Source organism: Nicotiana attenuata, chromosome 7 (assembly GCF_001879085.1).
Source record: "Nicotiana attenuata strain UT chromosome 7, NIATTr2, whole genome shotgun sequence".
Taxonomy (NCBI): Eukaryota; Viridiplantae; Streptophyta; class Magnoliopsida; order Solanales; family Solanaceae; genus Nicotiana; species Nicotiana attenuata.
In genome coordinates, this window is record NC_031995.1 from 62,792,662 (window position 1) to 62,813,351 (window position 20,690).

The 20,690-nt window shown below is 37.6% G+C and overlaps 1 protein-coding gene across 1 annotated transcript in view; it reads right to left on the reverse strand.

The window, feature by feature from the left end:
* Positions 1-20,690, reverse strand: part of LOC109229213 (nardilysin-like) — a 32,400-nt gene that overhangs the window by 909 nt on the left and 10,801 nt on the right. Inside the window, exons 10-18 of the mRNA XM_019394569.1 lie at positions 18,119-18,275; positions 16,008-16,160; positions 14,374-14,750; positions 14,047-14,196; positions 12,894-13,076; positions 11,714-11,917; positions 11,479-11,585; positions 10,690-10,843; positions 10,046-10,167 (exon numbers count right to left, since the gene is read on the reverse strand). Of these exons, the coding sequence (XP_019250114.1) occupies positions 10,046-10,167; positions 10,690-10,843; positions 11,479-11,585; positions 11,714-11,917; positions 12,894-13,076; positions 14,047-14,196; positions 14,374-14,750; positions 16,008-16,160; positions 18,119-18,275 (1,607 nt within the window). The remainder of the gene's footprint in view (positions 1-10,045; positions 10,168-10,689; positions 10,844-11,478; positions 11,586-11,713; positions 11,918-12,893; positions 13,077-14,046; positions 14,197-14,373; positions 14,751-16,007; positions 16,161-18,118; positions 18,276-20,690) is intronic.

The window sequence follows — 20,690 nt, forward strand, 5'->3', positions numbered from 1 at the left end:
AAAAAAAAAATACAGTTTAGCAAAGTACAATCACCTCTTTGATAAACTACTATATTAGTTATAAACTGTGCTAGCATATTACAATTAACAAAAATATAATAAGCTTCTACGTTATTATTACAACTTACAGTGTACTGCCATGTTCATAACATAATAAGCTACATTAAGAATTGAAAAGCTTTTTTTTAAAAAAAGTAACAAGTTTTGTATATATATAGACTGCATTACGGGAAAACAGTCACCCAAATTTACAAAAAAGTGGGATAGGAAGATCCAGATTCCCTACTGTAGTATAAGGTTCCTAAAACTTCAACAATGGATTCTGGATCTTCCAGAGTCTTGTTTACACCAAAAGAGATTTTCAATTTCTTGATAGTGCTTCTTCTGTCTTTTTTTTTTTTTTTTTGACAATGTAACATGTATATTTGTATTAATCAATCTTCAGCACAAAGGTTGTGCTGGAAGCCAAAAGAAAGAGTTTACAAAAGCCTACAAAGCTCCCTATTACAATCCTTGCACTTCTTACAAGGAATCTAGGACTTGTAAAATCGACTCTAAGTCGTTACTATATTCTGCTTTACACCAAAAACAAAAAAGAAGAATACAATTCATCTTAATTTTCTGAATAGAGCTAATTGTATCCTCGAAGCATCTTGAATTCCTCTCCTTCCATATTGTCCACCAAATAGTTGCAGGGACAATTTTCCATCCGTCTTTGTTTGAAGCATTACACTTCCCCCCTGCATTCCAGCTTGACAAGAGTTCAGTTGTTCTTCCTGGCATTGACCATCTAATGCCCCTAAGATTGATGAATAAATCCCACAACTGAGTAGTCACTCTACAATGTAGAAACAGATGGCTGATTGTCTCTACCTCTTGGCCACATAAGTAACACTTCGAGCAGATTTGTATTCCCCTTCTCCTCAGGTTGTCATGTATTTGTATTCCCCTTCTCCTCAGGTTGTCATGTGTTAAAACAGCTTCTCTAACTACCAGCCAAGAAAAACACGCCACTTTGTATGGTGTCTTGACCCTCCAGATGAGTTTCCAAGGCCATAGATTGACTTGACCACCATTTTGGTTTAGATACTTGTAGGCTGAGCTGACTGTGTACACCCTAATGCTGTTTTGGCTCCAGCTAAGTGTATCTTCTCCCTCGTGCAGTCCGTTGCATAGCTCCAGCGTGTTAAAAAGGTATTATTCTGGACAGCTCCCAATCATGTAAAGGTCTTCTGAAAGTGAGATTCCATGCCTGTGCCCCCCGAAGTTCATATAATGTAGCTCTATGTTGTTAATTCAGGGCATAAACGTCTGGAAAAAGATTCATAAGACAACCAATTCCTAACCAGTTATCTTCCCAAAAAAGAGTTTTCCTACCATCCCTTACTTTGAATTGAAGCTTGTCAGCAAAATTTGGCCACAGGTTCCTTATTGTTCTCCACAAGCTGGTACCATAAGTACCTGCTTAGTCATCCAGAATCCTTCCTTTCCATATACAAAAAAGGGAGAATTTGTTGGCCCAAGTAAAGGAGAGTTTTGAAGATTGACAAAGGAACTCAGACATGGACCAGGTCCATCCTAGTGAACCACAGAGATGATCAACTCAAGCATGTGAGCTGCACGTGAAGGAGATAAACCTAACTTACCAGAAATGATATCTCCCGATCCTGATCGAAAAGGTTGCATATTGGATAAGGAGAAAGACTCCTTACATAAAGAGAACACGGTTTAAGAGATGGATAGAGTTAGAGGATGAGACCAACTAGAACTCTTCCACCACCAAGGAAGAGTAGCATCTGCATTCTAGTCAATCTCTACTTACTAACTCCATAAATATCAGTGTTGTTCTCTTTTACAGGTAATGCACATAAGCAGAAGTTAAACGTGAATTGAGAGTAAAATAGCAAGGCAATTTTGCAAGCAATTTATGTGTGATTCAAGCGTGCAATCCTGAAGCTTTTTGCTGAGGGTCAAAATTTTCCATTTGACCGGATGAAAGCCCTTCCTCTCTTTGTTTCTATGCCAGAGGAAGTTTTTTCTCAAGGTATCTAGTCTTTTCTCTACATTGGCAGGTATAGGAAATAGGGACAACATATATGTGGGGCGAGCATCTAGCACATAGTTAATGAGGACCAATCTACTACCCAATGAAATGTAGTTTGATTTCCATCTTGTTAGCTTTTTCTCACATTTTTCCAGGACTCCATTCCAGATATCCTTGGACTTGCTCTTAGCTCCCAGAGGCATCCCCAAATAAGTGGTTGGGATAGAGCCAATTTCACCTCGCAGAATTCCTGCCAGCAACTGAATATTGGATACCTCATTAACGGGGAAGATCTGACTTTTCCTCAGTTGATGTGAAGCCCAGAAATGGCTTCGAAAACTATAAGAATCACTCTTAAATACTTTACTTGGATCTCATCAGCATCACAGAAAATGAGGGCATCATCTGCATATTAGACATGAGTAACCTCCAACCTGTCGGTTTAGTTCCTTGCCACATTGAAGCCCTTAATCTATCCATTGCCTTGTGATGTTTTTAACATATTGTTTAACCCTTCCATGGCAAATATGAATAAGAAAGGAGATAAGGGACCGCCCTGTCTCAAGCCCTTTTCCGAAGGAAAAAAGCCTTCAGGAGCTCCATTGATCAAGATGGAGAACCTGACAGTTGTTATACAGAATCCGATCCAGTTGATCCATTTCCTACCAAAACCCATTTTCTGGAGAGTTTCAAGCAAAAATTCCCAATTGACATGGTCAAATGCCTTTTCAATATCTAACTTGCACATAATTCCTGGTCTCTTCTCCTTGAGTCTGGAATCTACACATTTATTTGCAATCAAAACTGCATCTGTGATTTGTCTTCCTTTAATAAATGCCATTTGCTGTGAGTCTACCAATTTGTGCATCACCCTTTTCAATCTTTCAGTGAGTAACTTGGAGATCACTTTATAAATGTTGCCTATGAGACTAATAGGCCTAAAATCCCGTAACTCCTTAATACCACTCTTCTTAGGTATCAATGCCACATAAATGGCATTGAAGCTCTTTTCAAAGAACTCATGAGAATGAAAGTTCTGGATAGTAGCCATTACGTCTGATTTCACCACGTTCCAGCATTTGATAAAAAAGCCCATAGTGTACCCATCCGGCCTCGGAGCTTTGTCTATTGCACAAGTCTTTAAGCACTCTAAAACTTCATTCTCCTCAAAAGCATTTTGGAGTATCTGTACTTCAACTTCAGAAATAGAGGGGCAATTGTTCATGTTGTAGGTAGGTCTCCATACTTCTGTTTCAGAGTACAGTTTCTGATAGAAAGCAATAATCTCCCTTTTGATCTCAACTGGTTCTTCAATACTCTCCCCATCCACCTCTAATTTTCTAATGTTATTGAATCTTTTATGTGCATTGGCAGTTCTTTGGAAGAACTTGGTGTTCCTGTCTCCTTGTTTGAGCCATAGTGCCCTAGATCTTTGCTTCCAAGCTATTTCTTCCTTTGTAGCAAATTCTTCGAATTCAAAGGAGAGATTTGCTCTCCTGGACATCTCCTCCTCATTAAGGTTCCTCTGTTGGTGGATAGCATCCAACTCAGCAATTTGGTTCAATATGAGGCTTTTCCCCCTCTCCAGGTTGCCATAGCTATTCGAGCTCCATTCTCTCAATTTTCCTTTTAGGGCTTTTAGTTTGCAAGCAAGGATGAAATCTGGTCTTCCTTCAAAGATGAAGGATGACCACCAACTCTGGACTATGTTAGTAAAGCCTTCAATCTCCAACCACCAGTTTTCGAACTTGAAGTAGGATTTAGTGTGCTCCAAGCTGCCACACTGTAACATTAAGGGTGTGTGATCAGAACAAACTCCAGGAAGAATTTCCTGTTTGATGTTTTTAAAGCGCTCATTCCACTCCATCGAAACCAGGAACATGTCAATCTTTGAGAAGGTCTCCTGACTGTTCCCTCTAGCCCATGTATAGATGCCCCCTTCTAATGGAAGATCCACCAAGTCCATGTCTTCTATGAATTTAGAAAATTCAGTCATCGATTTGGTAATTCTGCTGCAATTCCTCTTTTCAGAGGGGAATCTGATTGTGTTGAAGTCTCCAGCAACTACCCAAGGCCCTGTTGTGAACAGACCTCTAGTACCCCCTATTTCCCACCACACTTCCCTTCTTTCTCTGATGCAATTAGGGGAATAAACTCCTGTCATGTGCCAATTGAAGTCTTGTGAATGTGACTCAAATTTGCAAGTCAATGAGTGAGCACCCGTGGTTACTACCTCCCCTTTCCAAACTTTACTATCACATAGCATTAGGATACCACCCCTAGTGCCACTAGCCTCCAATTGCCCATATTTTATACCCCTGACCCCCCAGATTTCTTTGACAATCCCTTCTATATCCCCTTCTATTTTCGATTCTTGGAAACAGTATACATCAGCTTTCCGGTCAAGAATCAAGCTGCTTATCACCCTTCTCTTCTTCCTACGATTCAATCCCATCACATTCCATGAAATGATTTTCACATTCATAGATCAATGATTGAGATTTCTTTCCTCCTATTCCTTGCCCCAGAACTTTTGAACTTCATGTCGAAAACCAAGCCCTTTAACTCCTGGCTGCCTTTCCTTTTAGGAGTCACCATATTTATTGCTTCTGCTTCTTGCCTCTTCGCTCGCCTGCATCTGTCAATCTTCTTAAATAAAGCCAGGACATCCTCTTCACATTCCTGGAAGTCAATCCCAAATTGTTTTCTGAGTTTAATTACATTCTGATGAACCCATAAGGTTGCGTCCATCTCCCCCTCTAAATCGTCACTTTGCAATTGTATCTTCAGAGGTTCAGCTTCCTCAATTGCCCAGTTATCGGATTCGGTTTGCACTATCATTTGCATGTCCTTGCTGCCTCCCACCCCATCAAATTGAATACCTTCACCGTCGATATTAGTCATAGCATCCTCATATTTATCACCATCTGCATGATGCATCTGTTGCTCTCTCTTGTATGATAGAGAAAGGGATTCCATTTTCTTCGTTCTTTTCCACTTCAGAAGTTTGAGCAGTGTTAAGTGGGGAGAAAGAGATAGTGCTTCTTCTGTCTTCAAAACATCTTTGGTTTCTCTCTAACCAAACTGTTCACCAAATGCAGGGTGGGACAATCTTCCATCTCTCTTTCTAGTTGGGGGAAGTACCATGTTTGCTCCAGCCAGGGCCGAAGCTATGTACGGCGAAGGGTGGTCAACTGAACACCCTTCGCCGAAAAATTATACTATGTATAGGGTAAACTATTACTTGTTTTTTATTAAAAAATAGACTTTGAACACCCTTGCATAGCCCATTGGCAAAGGGTGTTAAAAATTTGAACACCCTTATTGAATTTCCTGGCTTCGCCACTGGGCCTCTAGCATCTTAGAACATCCAGTATACCCTAGGCATTACCCACATGATCCCTTTCAGATTAACGAAAATCCTCCATATTTGCTATGTAATCCTACAGTGCAACAAAAATGGTTGATCGTCTCAGTTTCTTCACCACATAGGTAGCATCTGGAGCATAGTTGAAAGCCTCTCCTGATGAGATTGTCCCGAGTCAAAACTGATTTTTTAGCCAACAGCAAGTAAAGCAGGCAATGTTAAATGGAATTTTAACTTTCCAAATTAGCTTCCATGGATAGGAACCAATCTGGTTGTTAGCTAGGTTGAATTCTATGCTGATTTGACTGTGAAGTTTTTCCTTGCTTGTTCCCTTGCCATAATGAATAGGAAAAGAGAGACAGGATCACCCTGCCTCCTCTCTGTAATGGGAAAAAACCAGCTGGAGAACCCTTTACAAGGATAGAGAATCTTACTATGCTTATGCAGAGCTTAATCCAGTTGACCCATATATCTCCAAAGCCCATACTAGAAGTCCAAGCAAAAAGTTCCAATTTAGATGATCAAAAAAACCTTGTGGATGTCTAGTTTGCATAATATTCCTGATTTCTTGCTTTTAGTTCTAGCATCTATACACTCATTAGCAATGATGATGGCATCCATAATTCATCTACCTTTGATAAAAATCCATCTATTGAGTATCTACCAATTTGTGCACAACTTTCTTGAGTCTCTCAGTCAATAGCTTTGAGATTAGAAGACTTATAGGTCTGAAATCTTTCAGTTCTTTTGTACCCTTCTTTGGAATCAAGGCCACATAAGTGGCATTGAAGCATTTCTCGAAGACCCCTCTTTCATGGAAGTTCTGAACAGCTGCTATAAAATCAGTGTTGACCACCTCACACCGATGAGTGAAAAAAGCCATGGAAAAGCCATCAAGGCCAGGAAGTTTGTCTCCCGCGCATGCTTGGACACTGCTCCAAATTTCTTAAGCTTCAAATGGACTATGTAGCATATGATTATCTTCTATGGTGCTTGTGGGACATACTCTGGGTTGCCTTGAGGTCTCCATTCTTCTGCTTTTGAGTACAAGCTTTGATAGAATGTTACAATCTCTTTTTTGATGTCAGCAGGGTTCCTCACATATTGTCCTTCTATTTCTAGTTGATCAATGTTGTTTTGCCTCCTGTGAGCATTAATTGTTCTGTGGAAGAACTTAGTGTTCTTATCTCCTTGCTTCAACCACGTTGCCCTGGATTTCTGCCTCCATGCCACCTCTTCATGTCTAGCGATTTCCTCAAACTCCAAGAAAGTGTAGCTTTAGAGAGTATTTCCTTCTCATTTAAGTTCCTGTAAACTTGAATCTCATCTAGCTCACACAATTAAGTGATAATGCTGAGTTTCTGCATCTCCAGGTTCCCTTGAATAGTTTTGCTCCAATTTCTAATTTTGTCTTTCAAGGCTTTCAATTTGAAGGCTAGGATGTAGTAAGGGTTTCCTTCACATGTAATTGAGTTCCACCCTATGTTGCGCGGACTCTCCTCAATGTTGCCGCACCCGTGTCGGATCCTCCAAAAATACACTACTTTTGAAGGATCCGACACACATCCGGTAACATCTTTGGAGAGTCCGAGCAACATAGGTTCCACCAGTCTTTAACTGTCTTTGAACCCATCTCTTCAACCACCAATTTTAAAATTTGAAATAAGATTTAATTGGCTCATCGTTCCCACATTGCAGTAAAAGTGGGGTGTGATCAGAAGTCACTCTATGAAGAATTGATTGTTTTATGTTTCTAAAGCCTTATCCCAGTCTTCATAAATCAAAAATCTTTCTAGTCTAGTTGCAGTATTATATCTGACTCCTCTTCTCCAAGTGAATCTTCCTCCAAACAATTGTAAGTCCACCAAGCCCATATCTTCAATGAATTCAGAGAAATCATTCATTGATCTAGTGAATCGGGTACAACCTTTTTTTAGGGGAATCGAACTGTGTTAAAATCCCCACAAGTGACCCAAGGGCCAGAGAACAAGCCCCTAGCTACACCAACTTCCCACCAAACCTCTTCTCTTCCTTGTCTATCATTAGGGGCATAAACACTGCTTAAGTGCCAGGTGAAATCCTGGGTTCTCCCAGTGAAATTTGCAATAAATAGAAAAGGATCCCAAGTTGCTGATTTCCCCATTCCAAATCCTGCTATCCAACATAATTAAGATGCCTCCCCTTGTTCCACAAGCTTCCAACCGCGTAAATTTCCCCCATCTGTTTGCCCAAAGATCTTTTACAATTCCCTTGATGTCTCCTTCTATTTTGGATTCTTGAAAGCAATATATATCAGCTTTCCAGGTGTTGATGCAACTCTTGATCATTCTTTTCTTCCTTGTTTAAACCTCTTATATTCTAGGATATGATGTTGACTTTCATTGATCTTTATTGATAAGGAACACCCCTACTACTGGTGATATTGCTCTGAAAGTTACTCCCTATATCCAGACTTTTGAGCTCTTTGGAACCCTTTATTTTTGGAGTTGATGCCACCATAAATTCTGTGTCGACCTTGTTTGTTTGCCTCTTAGGATCGATCTTCATGAGTAACTGTAAAGCCTCCTTTTCACATCCTTTGAAATCTCCATCAAATTCTTTGCTTAGTCTGATGATGTTCTGGTGAATCCAAATAAGAGTGTCGAATTCAGGGTCCTCAACTTCTTGGTTTTAAATAGCAGTGGTTCTACCTTTTCAATTGCCCAGGTCGTTTCTTCCCATGTTACGATGATTTGCATATGTTGATCGAGGAACTTGCTATTTCTTTGGCAGAATTCATGTTGTCTTCTTCGCTGCATGCATTATTTAGGGTTTCTATGTTTCTCTCTTCTTCTGATGTTATGGTCATGTTCTCCGGGTTTGGCTCTGTATGGGGGTTCGCGTCTTGTACAATGATCGGAGAAGAAGGAGAGTTAGCAGGTATTTCTTCAACCGGTGGGTCGGACCTTATGTCTGATTTAAAACCTTTAGTCGACTTGTCCTCCATGAGACATTGGGCCAAAAAGTCAGGACCCAAATTCTTTTTTAAAATCAAACCGAGGCCTTGTAATTAACGGATCAGTAGTAGGGTCAGCCTCCTCACGTGCCAGAACACGTGTGACCTTTATAGAATTAGACATAGGATGTACTTCGTTAGAACAACCCCCGTGCCCCATCCCATGGCTGAAGTCTTGATCCCCTCTCCCTGCTACTGAAGGCGGCTCTATTATCCACCGGTCCAGGTCTTTCTCCAAACTGTCATTGCCGGAACAGAATCTCACCGGAGCTTCGCACCAAGTATGAATCTAGAAGATAATCCCTGCACTCTCTATGTCAACCATCTTCGAGATTAGATCTTCATTCCCTTTCACCAGCAACCTTGCCCATTTCAGATGATCTCTGAGTTCCGTTTCTTCTTCAATCTGAATCCAACCGCCACAAAAGTCTCCCACTTCTCTGAAAACTTTCTGAGACCATAGGTGTAATGGCAGTCCCACTAACTTGATCCAAGTTTTGCCATTTGGAGACCACCATTGAAGGATAAACTTGTGGAATTTCCAGTACCAGACTCCCTTATGTGTTCTGCAATTTTCTTCGAAGGAAAGCGAAGAGGAAGCAATTATAGCCCATCTCATAGATATTGACTGCGTGTGACTGCTTCCAAGTGCTACTATCCCATCGACGAATTTCTGAGGGGGAGTGTCAGAGATCCCAAAAGGTAGACTACCCACCACACTCCTGGAAAGGAGTTTGTTTAGAGAAGAGCCTGAGTCCTTCCAACAATCTGATGACACCACCTTTTCCCTGAATATTGGCTTCATTTATTTCTCTAGTAGTCCATTTATTTCTTCTGATTGTTTCTGTGTAAAGAAGACCTTCAACTGCACTCCTGGGAGTAAATGTAACTGCCTTCTGGGCTTTGAAATTAATGAAGTTTGAGATCTTAAATGCAATGTCCATCCACCCCATACTGAATGCCAATTCTGGTATAATAATGGCTGATCTTCAACTGTCCGGAGCCTTGCCTTGCAAACCAATAATACTGATGTAGCGACCATATTTGTTAAAGTATCTCGAGCAGAAAAATTCTGAAAGGTGATCTTGGAATTTCCATTCTCTAACTGAGTTTCCTTTTGTTTTCGAAGCTTCTTTGATGGCAAAACATAGCCATTCCATCGTCTTTTGGCTGAAAAAAGTTCTCTTGATCATGTTGCGACTTCGTTCTGTCCAGCTCTGCCCTTGATTCATCCCTGGTAATATCATACGATTTGAAACCCACAGCAAAATATATCGTATTGTCATCCATTACGGCTAAGAAAAGAAAATCCGCTAGACGTTGCCGGCGAAAACCCTTTGAAGGTGGTGTAGCTAGATGGAAAAGCTAGGAGATGTTAACCTTGGGAAAGGTGACTGGGAGCATCCTGCAAACTTGATTTCGCCGTACTTAAAAGATAATAAAGAAATATCGGTGTTAACATTTTTTGAATTGAAAAGCTTTTACATGATTCTAGATGTTTACATTAACCATATTATGATTAAAATATTAGGATATACTGCAAAAAATAATGCACCATCACATTCCAAAACTCTTCGTTATTAATAAATAGGTGACATCTAGATACCTAGCATTGTACAACATGGCATAGACCAAATACCTTTTATCAGTAATCTGACCCCAAAGGCGATTTGTTTCATATGCGAGCGATGGATCTTTCTCCAAAAGTTTAGCTATCAACCCACTTCTGTAGCTCTCAAAAGATTTATCATCGAGGCCATCCTGTCAATTGAAAAATGTTCAATAATGTGCCGGAAATTAAACATCGCCAAATTGCAGCCGTGCAAACATCAGAAACCCTATCTTCCTATTCATCCCATCCCAGTACCCAATGAATAACGTAAATTAAGGTTCAAGTATATAACCTTGGGACATATCCTAGTCATGAATAGTTTTAGGCATATGCAAAGTCTCTGATCAACAACTAAACAATTCAATCCTACCTAGGAAGTTTCAGATCCTATATAACTTAGTTCATCTTAGCCATAATCCTTATTGTGCACACATGAATTCCTAATTCCAAAACATCCTCAAACAGCAGCACTTGCTACTAATATCCTACTCCATGCAACATATATCTCAACACAATGTACAATTTTGGTATTTCAAAACATGTGTTATGAACCATCTTCTACTTTTCGGAAAGGTATTATGACAAAACCCAAAGCAGCAGAAGAGGCAAGTAGTTAAATAAAGCATAGAGCTACTCACGAAACTCAAAACAAAACTAAAGTTTAAGCTTACCAACAACTCTTTCACCCCATCTATGAAGTTGTCAATCCTCCCTTGTAAGTAGACAGGATCATAGTCAGATGACTGAACACGGAAACAGAACCCCATTATGCGATATGTTACACGTGCACTACAGTCAACAACATAACCAAGCTGCTCCTTTGTCCTATTTCAGAGTAGAAAAGGTAGATTCAATAAAGTGACAGTCCTTAAGGTAGAAATCCATAACTGCAAACAGATTATGGACATGTTTGCTGGTTCACACATAACCAGGATAAAAGCACACATAAAAAATGTTCTCAAAGATACAGGAAGCGACTGAAAATAAAAAAGATATATGATGAGTCATAACCTAAAATTAATATAACATAAGAACACTTGAAGATGAGTCACTCAGAGTGTATAAGAGGTAATGAAATATGATGAACACATCCAGAAAAGGTCCCATTGGAAAATATCAAAGATGCATGGAAGGAAAATACTTGACCACCAGAGAGGCGTAAGGTGGGTCAGGATTCAAAGGAACTATAGAAAATTCCAGGCAAAGCATGTATAACGGATTCAAAGGAACTATAGAAAATTCCAGGCAAAGCATGTATAACGGTATGGCTTCCACATAAAGCATGTCAGACTCACAGAATATGAGTCACAACACTTATCACAAGAAAGTTGTATTTAATTTACTCTCTCACTATTAAGGCCGGTTTGGAGCTTGAGAAGTATCAAATGATACACCTGCAATCTCAGTATGTATTGAAGCCTCAACAGGTGGTCATACAAGAGAGAACAGTCTCATTATACCTTAGCTGATTAAAAAGTGGCTCCTCCACAAGTTCATCAAAGAGATCTATTACTGCTTTTAATTTTATCAAGGAAGTGTCTTCTTCAGGTTCAATCTGAAAATACAGCTGCAGACAAAAAAAAGCATAGATCACATGATTCATCAGATTTATGGAGGAACTAAAAAGACTGAAAAGAAAAGAGAGAAAGAGAATTAAAAGAAGAGAAAGATGCATAAAAAATCATGTTTAATTACCTCAACCACAGAGTTTGTTTCCAGTTTATTTTTTACTCTGATATCTCTGACTAGGTCAGCAGCGGCTGGAAGACACATGACAAACTCTTTATGCCTCATCTCAGATGGTAGCGGTTGTGCAGAGAAATTACTTCTAAAAATGTTTGATATGTTTAGTGCTTCTTCCTCCAGCAAATTGCCATGACAAAGGCCCTCAATATACAGCTGCAAAAATAGAAAGGTTAGTGACAAATGATTTGCCCTCTAGACTCTTCATTTTTATGACATCTGTCACAAGGCACGAAATGAGTGATCGTGTGAAGTGCAACCTGTGTACTACCCCGCATCAGCCAATAAGCAGTCAGACTAAAAGGTGGATTATCATTTTCTGCCAGACTCAGAGTAAGTATTCGTAATATTTTTCTTCCATTTGCTGGACATCCTTATCGATTCTAGCAAACATGCAGCTGCCGTAGTTAATGTCATACCCCAGCCTTAGCAGAGGGCCTTCTTTAGATTTAGCATTCTGCTTGTGATTTTTATTTTTCTCATAAACTCCATACTCCATAGACCTCTCATCTTCATAGATGAAAGAATACCAAAAGACCAAAGGTTTGCCAATCTCCTGATTTCATTTCCAGCTTGTGGATCCTCCAGTTACCAGATATGTCCCTTGTAAATATCAATAATCTAGAAATACATAACTGGTAATGTTCCTTGCCAACAGAATTTTTCAGTAACTAAGAGATAAAGGAGTAGCATGCAACAACAGGGAACCAATCAAAGTGTCGATCAGTAGTTGCATGGTAAAATGCTAAAAACTGTTGCATTGATGTAACTGGCTAAATCCATTGGTCTTCATTAGAATTTGCAATAAATAGTACATTCAGTCATATCTTTTGGTAAGTAACCTTGAGTATTATTTCTCAGCCCATTTATCCATTGTGAGTCATTTCGAGGCAACAATTAGCCAAGAAACATGATACCAAAACCTTTTATCCTATCTTTTGCAGTTTTGCTTGGTCTAAGAACATACAACGTGCCTTCGCCTTCAACTATTGCATATATACACAACCATTCACTAATAACATCATTAAAAAAAATAAGGCTCTTAAAAAGGTCAAGGCCTTCACATATAACTGTCAATAAGTCAATTACAGTTTACAGATCACTTAAAGATATTAAACTTTAACTAGCATACCTGGGAAAGAAGCTCTGGAATGAAAGCTTTCAGCTCAGCGAGAGTCAAGTCATTTAACAAGAGCAACTTCTCTTCCACGCTCCAGAAGCTCTGACACAAGACTTGCAATCGCAGGTATGATGAATGATTCAATGGTTTCATGTTAGTGTTCTTCAAAGTTCTTTCCATATCTTCCTTGATAACCTGTCAAACTTCACCCTTATTGCAAGAAGCCAAGAAATAAAACACCTAAATCTCATTTAGAGCAAAATCATTATCACAGACAGCGAATGTATGCTCAAGCCTGCAACACATTTAGCTTATGCTAAAGATACTAAACAGTTACGGTTGCAAAGAAGCCAGAAAGGTCTTCAGCAACAAAGACGGGCTTTAAACATAGAAGCCCATTCGACATGCACCTTACTGTCCACAATGCTCCATTTAAGCACATCTTCGTCCAATATTATATAAATAATTTGAAATTAAAAATATAAGGTACTACAGTTCTCAATATCCTTTACCAGCATATAAATCTCTAACAACACTAAAAGATTCCTAAAAATATTGAACCAAAAACATACTAACATGATAAAACTTAATCCCAACTAATTGGTATCGCCTATAAAGATCTTTTTTCTTTAACTGATCCCTATTTTTTGCTAAGTTTGCATGGATCAGGAGAAGAGCCTTTCTAAGAACTCCCCAAAGACACCCCTTCATTAGAAAAGTTAGGGAGAACATAACAACAATCTGGACACAGTTTCCAAATGCTACCTTTACACACATTCAAAAATTGAAACATTCACTAAGAGGAGAGTGAACGAGCAAGTTAAAAATGAAAGAGCCGAGGATCATCAAAGAGCCATCCTTTCACTACTCAAGAATAGAGTATAGAAGAAATGGAAACCTTTCCACATTTTCTTCCTTCAACTATACCCACACAAAAAAAACATCATTTTGTTTTGTTTCTGATGGGTAAACAGCAACGCAAAAATTCAGTCATTGAAGTGAATTTCAGGAAAATCCTTTTGCCACATCCCTTTTTATTTCTGTCCCCCATATTCTCAAAGAACAGCAACAATAAATGACGAGAAACATAAGATCCAAGCAAAAGAACAAGCAAAAGTGAAGAAAACATAAATCAAAGAAGCATGTTCAAAGCATTCGCATATACCATGAAGCGATCATCCCTGGGCAAAAATGATTTTGTCATTGCCAAAACCTTCGATAAAAGAACCGGAAGCTTATCATTGAAGCCATAGACCTTAAGTTCCAACTTGTCACCATATAGAGAAACAGAAGTTTCCAATTTAGCCACACTAGCCTGCATTTAGATGCAACAACAGCCAAATACCACGAAGGAATATTAGTAATTCAACAACTAAAAATACCACTATTAAGAGAAATGTGATGGTATTACATCTGCTCTTAGTAGTTCTTATGTAATTGAGCAATTTAGAAGCTGTTCATATTTGTAGAAGGGAACAATCAAGCAAATAACCTGATATATAATCTCATTCAGCTCGTCTTTTAGAAGGTGAATAAATAATTCAGTCAGCAAGGCATTCTTCAAATTACCGTAACCCCCTCTTAGTGTGATACGGAAATATGTATTGGCACGAGGAAGCTTAAATGTCTTATCTAGCTTGTACCAGATCTTCATCAGAGGTTCCTCAAGTATGCATCGTGGTTTAGCGTTTTTCGAATCACAGTTAACCTTCTCAGCACGTATTGAAAAATCAGATGGAATAAACTCATTCTTCGCAGGCAAATGTAAGCAGACACTAATTTCTTCAGGGTCCTTCCACAATTCAAACAGAGAAGATGGAATATCTTCCTCCACATATCGTGACCCAAACCATGGTTCCTTCTGAACATCTGAGAGAGAAACGAGGACATTAAGAACCACAAAGAAAAGGGGCAAACCCAGAAAGAATAAAAGAGACAATTCAGTGTATAAGTTATGGCTTTCTTTATTTCAAAATGGGGAGGGGGAAGGAATGGAAAGGAGAACGGGTATAAACATGAAGCTGTGTCCCAGAAACAAAATGGCGTGCAAGCTGAGGTGCCTCTGGAGTTCTGCTTATTCGACTAAAAATTAAATGTGTCTAATGCATGCATCAGCAGTAAAAGATAGATATATATTATCAGATACAAAACACAATAGGAGAACAAGTGCTTTCACCAAAGATCACATTGTTGCACATGAAGTGAAGTTTTACTTGCAAACTTTATCTGAATACGATATGCAGGGCGGGGAAGTGGATCAGTTATCTGCAAAAGCCCAACTTGTTACATCTTCTCTATCAAATCCAGTAATGCTAATTTCATATCTTGGAGCCAGTCTAATGATACATTTTATTGAAAACATATTTGGAAAAGTAGTACAGCTCTGAGGTTCAAATTCTGATACGGACAGCATATACTGGGATAATTTGATTTCGGTATAATCTTCAATTCGGAGGATTCAGATTAGCAAACTGATTCTTACTTATCAAAAATAAAACAAAATAAAAAACTGAATCTCTGTAAGAAAGAGGAAGGATCAGCTAATCATCTTTTGAATGTTCTTCCGTCTTTTTATGGCATAGAACCTAACATCATAAGCCTTGAAGAGCAGAGCTTTGAAGACAGTTCGATTTGCCTGACTGGGGTCTGCCGAATAAAAAATATAGAGGATTTTTTGAAAAAAGAATCTTTACCATTTACAGCATGATATCCATTTAGATTATCCTCTTTGGTTAAGAAACCTTCTGATCAAGGAGCTGGTGAGCTTTCCAATTTCATTTGACCTCTTCTTTATTATTCCCCCACCTCCTCTTTTGAATGCTTTACATGCACTATTTTAGTTGCAGTTTTTCATATCAATGCATATCCCACATTATCATGACATAAAATAAACTAATGGAACACAAAAGAGCTCAAATCACAACAAATTCCAGGCAAATCCTTCTTCCAGTCAATTGAATCAATACTCTAAGCTATAACCTGAAGAAAGTATCACCAGACACCTTTTTAAACCCTATGTCTACACTTTATCTTGATTAACAGAATTCGGTACCAAAGCCATCTTTTACAGGACAAACATGCTACTTTAAACTTGAAGTACTAAGAAAAATGAGTTGTGGAAGTTACCATCTGACTTCTGAAAAGACTTCGTAACAATGTCAACTCTCATGTTCTCGGGCCTGAAGAAATCTAAAACATACTTTATAAACTCTGGATCCCAAAGATCATATGCATAGTCACCATATATGACATGCTTGGGAGGATAAACAAGCAAACCCTCTGCAACAAAGAAACTTTATATTAGCAGATACGAGAAATATGATTGAGATATAGAAGACTTCCGATGTTACACATCACACCTACTATATAAAGAAGGAAAAGGATGAAAGAGATTCTGAACAACTTCCCACACATAAAATAAAAAGTTTGTTGCAAACAACCAACTACTCTGCAACCCCCATCATAAGGGTGAGCATACTCTTTTTTTTCCTGAGATAAAACTATCGTGTTTGGCCTTGCTTGCTCGAACCTTGATTATTCCATCCTCCTGCTAGTAGCATGCACTCATACTTGTGTCTCTTTTAGTCAAGGTAGAATTCTAAAGGAAAGAGTTCAAAGCTAATCTCCATTTCTTCTTGAACCCTATGGGCTACGGGAAACGAAGGAGGCTTCTCCTTGTCATAAATGAAATATTCAAACTAAAGTTTTCAGCTAACCAATTGTGCTTAAACGGTTGCTCCAAACCCCTCACCTTCAACTGCTTACCTCATGTTATCCTAAAATTTCTTGAGATTTGTACACCCTATGTCGATGCACATGTTAATACATCATCATTTCATCCAACATTACCCGATATAACCCACTTGGTATACAATTTGTAAAAGAACAGATAGCTTTTTCTATGTCCTCTCTTTTCCCCTCTCTGACCGCCACACAAATCTGGAAAATTCTAGACAAGCAGCGAATTCATCCGTGTTTTTGCATTCGGATTAGGAGGGGAAGTCTTGGAATCTCCATTGTAAAAATCTTTTAGTTCATATCTTCAAAGTTGAATCTGAAAATTGTGAGTCCTATTAATTGTTAGTTGAAAAACTCGATTTGTTCTTGTGTTTGGAGCTCAAATCATGGTTAGAGTATTGATCTTGTAAGATTTGGGAAGGGAAAATCAGGTTGAAAAGTAACCAACCGTTGTTGAACAAGCTTGAAGAAGTGGGATTGAATTTCAAAACCGATTTTAGTGTGAAATTTCGAGCAGGTGTTGTTTAGACTTATTGAAAATAGTCTAACGAGGTTGTCTGCAAAATTTCAAGTCCTTTCATGAAGATTTAGACTGATTTTGAAGAAGGGAAGCCTTGGCGTAACTGGTAAAGTTGCTGCCATGCGACCATGAGGCCACGAGTTCAAGCCATGGAAACAGCCTCTTGCAGAAATGCAGGTAAGGCTGCGTACAATAGACCATTGTGGTCCGGCCCTTCTCCGGACACTGCGCATAGCAAAAGCTTAGTGCACCGAACCGCTTTTTTTTTTATTAGACTGATTTTGAACAAGGATTGCCACTGAACTCGAAGAAGTTGATCTATACAGCTAGCAACGTGTTATACACTTTTATAATATTTCATGCACTTTATACATTGGTTACGCTTCTATACAAGGTAGATACATTATTTAAATATGTGTAAATACAGTATAATAATGTATAAGGGTGTATAAACACTGTTGCAAAAAAATGTTGGTTATGCTTATGTAAACGAAAATATGCTGTGTTGCGAACTCTCCAAAATTAATGCCTCACCCGTGTCGGATCCTCAAAAAAATACACTATTTTTAGAGGATCCAACTGCACCCGACGATATTTTTGAAGAGTCCGAGCAACAAAGAAATATGTGGCGACATGGGTACAAAGTGTTGTTTTGAGCTATATATTTTTAAAAATCTCCTAAACATCTTTGCTAATGTCTTTTTATAAGTAAAATTTCTTTGCTGAAGTTTCCTTTCCAGAAGTAAGATATTCTAGGAAACATTTCTCTTGTGCTATTTAATGGATCCTTTGAGTTGGTGAGAACACTATATGAGAGTGCTTACTGTTTAGAGCACATATTTTGAAGGAAAAAAAATTATTTAAAAGAAAAAAAGAAAAGATTTAGCAACATGCAACAGTTTGTATTAACCAACTGTCAATTTCAATATTATAGAGAGCAGAAAGAGACACAGAAAATACACAAGGAAAGGTAGATAACCTGCAAGTTCTGCAGCATAATCATCTTGAGGTTGCTCCTCCGCGTATCTAAATTCCACATTTGCAGTATCTTGGAGTTCCTTGAATATCCAATCTTGAGGAGAATTTTGACGTAGGAGCTTAAGGTATTGATAGACAAAGCCAATGATCTCAAAGATCTGTATAAAAGAAATATTTACATATTAATGCCACCAATCAAGCCAAATATAGATGATTATGCACTCCTAAAGATATAGTTGTATGTTACTAAAATTAGTGGAGGTGATGAGAAAGCTACAGTTTCAGGCATCTGAAAGAGTATCGATTCAATCTCATTTAACTCGGGAAGGTTTATAGTTTAGTGGTACCTGTGAGAATTTCCTACATAATAAGTGTGGGTTCAATTCTTACTGTCCCCTTTCAGCTTGCCCCTTCCTCTATCCCCTTATGTAATAGAACAAAATAGTTATAAGAGAGCCAATGGTTTTTTGTTTTTCTTTTTCTTTTATTTTATTTTTATTTTTTTGATGAAAAGGTATGAGTTTCATTGAAGAGCGAATGTTAAGCCTATAAGGTCTAACGTATCCACACACTAAATGAGTGTCGCAAGAATGCAAATGTTAAGATGGATGTGCGGTCAGACAAGCTTACACAAGATGAGAAATGAGCACATAGTGGAAGGTAAAAGTAGCACACATAGGAATTAGGATAAAATGATAAACTATCTAAAGTGGAAAATTTGTCGTTGTTTATTTTGATGATATACTAATTTATAGCAAGGATGAATGTTAAGATGTGTATTAAGAACTAAATATTAAATGATTAAGACTGTTTGTTTTTTAACATCTGAATGTATAAAATTTATCTTTATTTACAATTAATAAACATAAAATACTAATTAATGTAATATTCTATCAATAATATATATATTTATATATATATATATATATATATATATATATATATATATATATATATATATATTTACATTTAAAATTTCGGTTGTTTTTTCCAAAAAGAAAAGTTATAATTTAAAAAAAAAAAGAGCTGCCAGGATCACTTCTAGGAATATTATTGAAGCAAACGAATAACCATGTTGTATTATCACTTTTAGCCAGTGTCAAAAACTATTTACATCTGGTAGCCGAAAAAGTATATAAAATTTGAATAATTTTTGTATATTAACATACAAAATGTATATATACACAAAAAAAAATACAAATTTTATACCTTTTTCGGCTATTATTTTTACAACGGCTATACAGTGTTATTTTTTCTTTAAAAACTGGCACAGAAGGGGATATTTTCAAGGTTAAAATTTTAGAAGACATTATCTAAAAATGAGGAATTAAAGTGATAATTTGTGTTATCCAATAAAAGGAGAGGAAATGTTTTGCTTCAGAGCAAAAGATTTGCTTTATGAATCAGAGTTGGATAACACCGTTAGTTTTTGAACATATTGTGTCATGAGACTAAATGTGCTCTACCTTAGCATATTTAAGGGACTAAATATGCTCAAGATTATATTTGAAGGACCAAAATAGACATACTCTCAAAGATAAGGGACAATATTGGCCAAAAACTCAAATATGAACGAGGTTCCAGTTTCTTTACTTGTTAGACAATTCATTCGAAGAGCCAGATCTGTCAAATTTCTCTTTAAAGACTCCCCAATTACACTACATTACTGGAGATTCTGATGAAGCAATGTACATAAGGGTGGAGCTAGATTGTCGAGAGCGGGTTCGGTCAAACTCAGTAGCTTTGGTTCGAACTCTGTATTTGTCTTAAAAATTCATTGAATATGTATAAATTATTAATTTAAAGCCAAGTAATTTAAAGCGATAAAAATTCCGAACCCATAAGCTTGAAATTCTGGCTCCACCTCTTAATGTACAACATTCCTATTTAGTGAATCTAGAAACCAAAACGTGAAATAGTAGCCCTCAATGGCGAGGTAAGTACCTAGAGATCTTCAAAATTTAGAAAAATATATTAGACAATTTATAAATTCAAAGAAAAAGTATTATGAAATAGCGACTAATTAAGTTTTTATTTCAAAAGTCTAAATAAATTAAGACTAACTAGACAGTAGACTGTCGAAAGCATGATTTTAACCCAAAATAAATTTTCAAATCGATTTGGCACAACGAAATATATATAACTTAGAGATCCATGCATGCATGGGGAAAATGACAAGCAAACTAATCATATTTTTTGTCTCTATTATTTTACGGAATTAATTACATTAGTTATCTCTGTCTTTCTCAGCCCTTCCCCCACCCTAACGAACACACACCAAAACACACTAACAAACACAAAAAAGTAACCTAAATCCCAAGCAAGTCATGACCAGTCTTCATCGAAATCAAACATTATTTTAAAAAAAAATGGAAAAAAAGAAAAAAATTTGTATGTCCAAACGGGCTCGAAATAGCTATCATTATATCTCAAGCAAATAACGAAAACCTTGCATTTTCAATTTAGTAGTGTCAATTGACACTCAATCAAATAAGAATTAAAGTTTATAAACACCGACTATTGGGTAAAGCCAATAAAGCACATGTTTTATGCCCCTAAAAATTGGGGGGGGG